Source organism: Hibiscus syriacus, unplaced genomic scaffold, assembly GCF_006381635.1.
Source record: "Hibiscus syriacus cultivar Baekdansim isolate YM2019G1 unplaced genomic scaffold, ASM638163v2 tig00110429_pilon, whole genome shotgun sequence".
Taxonomy (NCBI): Eukaryota; Viridiplantae; Streptophyta; class Magnoliopsida; order Malvales; family Malvaceae; genus Hibiscus; species Hibiscus syriacus.
Window position 1 is genome coordinate 2,516,301 of NW_024062733.1, and position 2,509 is coordinate 2,518,809.

General features: G+C 38.5%; 1 protein-coding gene across 1 annotated transcript; it reads left to right on the plus strand.

The window, feature by feature from the left end:
* The first annotated feature begins 263 nt into the window (after window positions 1–263).
* LOC120124967 (omega-hydroxypalmitate O-feruloyl transferase-like) lies at window positions 264–1,872 on the plus strand. Its single transcript, XM_039143511.1, has 3 exons — window positions 264–299; window positions 439–910; window positions 985–1,872. The coding sequence occupies exons 2-3, from the start codon at window positions 470–472 to the stop codon at window positions 1,843–1,845; spliced, it is 1,302 nt and encodes a 433-aa protein (XP_038999442.1). The 5' UTR covers window positions 264–299; window positions 439–469; the 3' UTR covers window positions 1,846–1,872.
* The last annotated feature ends 637 nt before the right edge of the window (window positions 1,873–2,509 follow it).

Here is a 2,509-nt window from a genome sequence, read left to right on the forward strand (position 1 = left end):
ATGTATGGACTAGGTTCTCTCTGGTAATGTTTTGGTGTATGGACTAGTAGCCCAACCAACTCAAATAACCTTAGTTCAATCCCTAGAAGAAAACTCATGTCTTAAAAGGTGGTTAAATTTTTTTTTGTCTCTTGCTTTTGATGGAGTTTCTTCCATTGAAGGGAGTCTTGTCACTCACACTTAAGACTTTGTCAACAGTCTTTTGCTCAACTTTTTCCTATATAACTTCTAGTCCATAGCAAAAGAACATGCACAAACAAGTTGCATTGCAGCTTCTTAGTCTTGATACTTGTTCTCAGGTATGTTTTTTTAAGTAATTAGATTCTAAGCTAAACAGCAATTCTGTGATATCTTCCATGTATTCGACACATTTTTTAAGTGGTTCCGTTCCGTGTATGACTTGAGAACATCAGCTCCTTGTTTTTACTTGTGATTTAGGTTCGGTCTTACGACTTACGAGGGTGTTCGAATGGCTGGTGTTTGCAATGGTGCCACCGGATTTACAGTACACCAAGGGGAACCAACTCGGGTTGTTCCGGCGGAAGAGGCAGAGAAGGGTCTTTATTACCTTTCGAACCTTGACCAAAACATTGCAGTCATAATGCGAACCATTTACTTCTTTAAGTCAGAATCTAAAGGGAATGAAGATGCCGTGGAAGTGGTTAAAAATGGATTGTCAAAGATCCTTGTCCACCATTATCCACTTGCTGGGAGGTTAACAATCAGCTCTGAAGGGAAGCTCATAGTGGACTGCACCGGGGAGGGGGCGGTTTTCGTCGAGGCCGAAGCCGATTGCGAACTCGATGACATGGGGGACATATCAAAGACCGACCCTAACATTCTTGGGAAGCTGGTTTATGAAGTTCCTGGTGCTCAAAACTTGCTTCAGATACCTCTTTTGGTGATCCAGGTTTGGGGATTACTTGCCCTCTTTTGTTTGTTGTTCATCTTGCTTGTATCAAACAATTGCATCGTGTTTTCCAGGTGACTAAATTCAAGTGTGGAGGATTTTGTATTGGGATGAGCATGAACCACTGTATGTTAGATGGAATTGCAGCCATGGAATTTGTCAATGGATGGGGTGAAGTCACCAGAGGTTTGCCATTAAAGACCCCTCCAGTTTTAGACAGAACCATTCTGAAACCTCGAAATCCTCCTACGATCGAGTTCGAACACCATGAATTCGATGACATCAAAGACATATCAAAAACAAACAAGCTCTATGAAGAAGAAATGGTCTTCAAATCCTTCCTGTTCGACTGCGAAAAACTTGGACACCTCAAGGAACAAGCCATTGAAGATGGAGCTTTAACCAAATGCACCACATTCGAAGTCCTTGCAGCGTTTGTCTGGAGAGCTCGATGTAAAGCATTAAACCTGGTTCCTGAACAACAAACAAAGCTCCTCTTTGCTGTTGATGGAAGGCAAAGACTCATCCCTCAACTACCTCAAGGGTTTGCTGGCAATGGCATTGTTCTAGCATATTCAATATCAACTGCCGGTGAGTTGGTTGATAAACCTTTGTCATTTGCTGTGGGGTTGATCCAAGAGGCAGTCAAGTTGGCGAGTACTGACAGTTTCATGAGGTCAGCCATTGATTATTTTGAAGTGACAAGAGCTAGGCCATCTCTGGATGGGACTGTTCTCATTACAACTTGGTCCAAGTTGTCTTTTTACTCCATGGATTTTGGTTGGGGAGAACCCATTTCATCAGGGCCTGCTGCTTTGCCAGAAAAACCAGTTGTTCTTTTCCTTCCTCATCATGAACACAAGAGAAGCATTAATGTACTGCTGGGATTGCCTGTTTCAGGTATGAAAGCATTTGAAGGCCTAATGCAGATTTAAGTAAGGAAAAACATGTTTTATACAAAAGCTTTTTTCTTTTTGTTGAATCCTTTATGTCGGATTCATAGTTTAAGAAAATAAACCTGGAATCAGATATAGATTCTGAATTCTGAGTCTTATAATTTGCATAATATAATATGATGTTATGGTCATATGGTCTGTGTTTGTATTGTATGCTTTGTTTCAGTCGTGTAATTTCGTTATTGGAATAAGAAATAATCCTCATGAAGCCTTTCAAATGCTTCCTACTTTTTTTTTATTAATCTGGGTAAGTACAAGATAATATTTGTTCGAAGATAACTTTCAACCTTTTGACGTTGAATACTCACGCCTCTAGCATTTATGATGTCCGATCCTCAAAAAAAAAAATAACAGATATGGAAAATAAATGAATTCATTGACACGGACAATTTTGGTGTTTGTTTTTGTTAAAACTCATTTGGGTTTCTATGCATGAAGAATTTTTTTTTTTGAGAAAGTGTTTGTAGGGTGCAATTTGAGTAGTTGGTTTGATAAAAATATTACACTTAAAATAAAGGGTAAATTACATGTTTAGTATTTAAACTATTACTTTTGTTTCATTTGGTACTTAAATTTTAGTTTATATTTCATTTTAGTATCTGCCGTTAAAAACTTAACAAAATTATTGACGCATTATTTTTCA

Bases quoted from the DNA above. Each gene is read 5' to 3' on its own strand.
- LOC120124967 (XM_039143511.1), top strand. From the start codon at position 470: ATGGCTGGTGTTTGCAATGGTGCCACCGGATTTACAGTACACCAAGGG. The intron at 911-984 runs GTTTGGGGATTA...CGTGTTTTCCAG, and splicing joins TACCTCTTTTGGTGATCCAG to GTGACTAAATTCAAGTGTGG.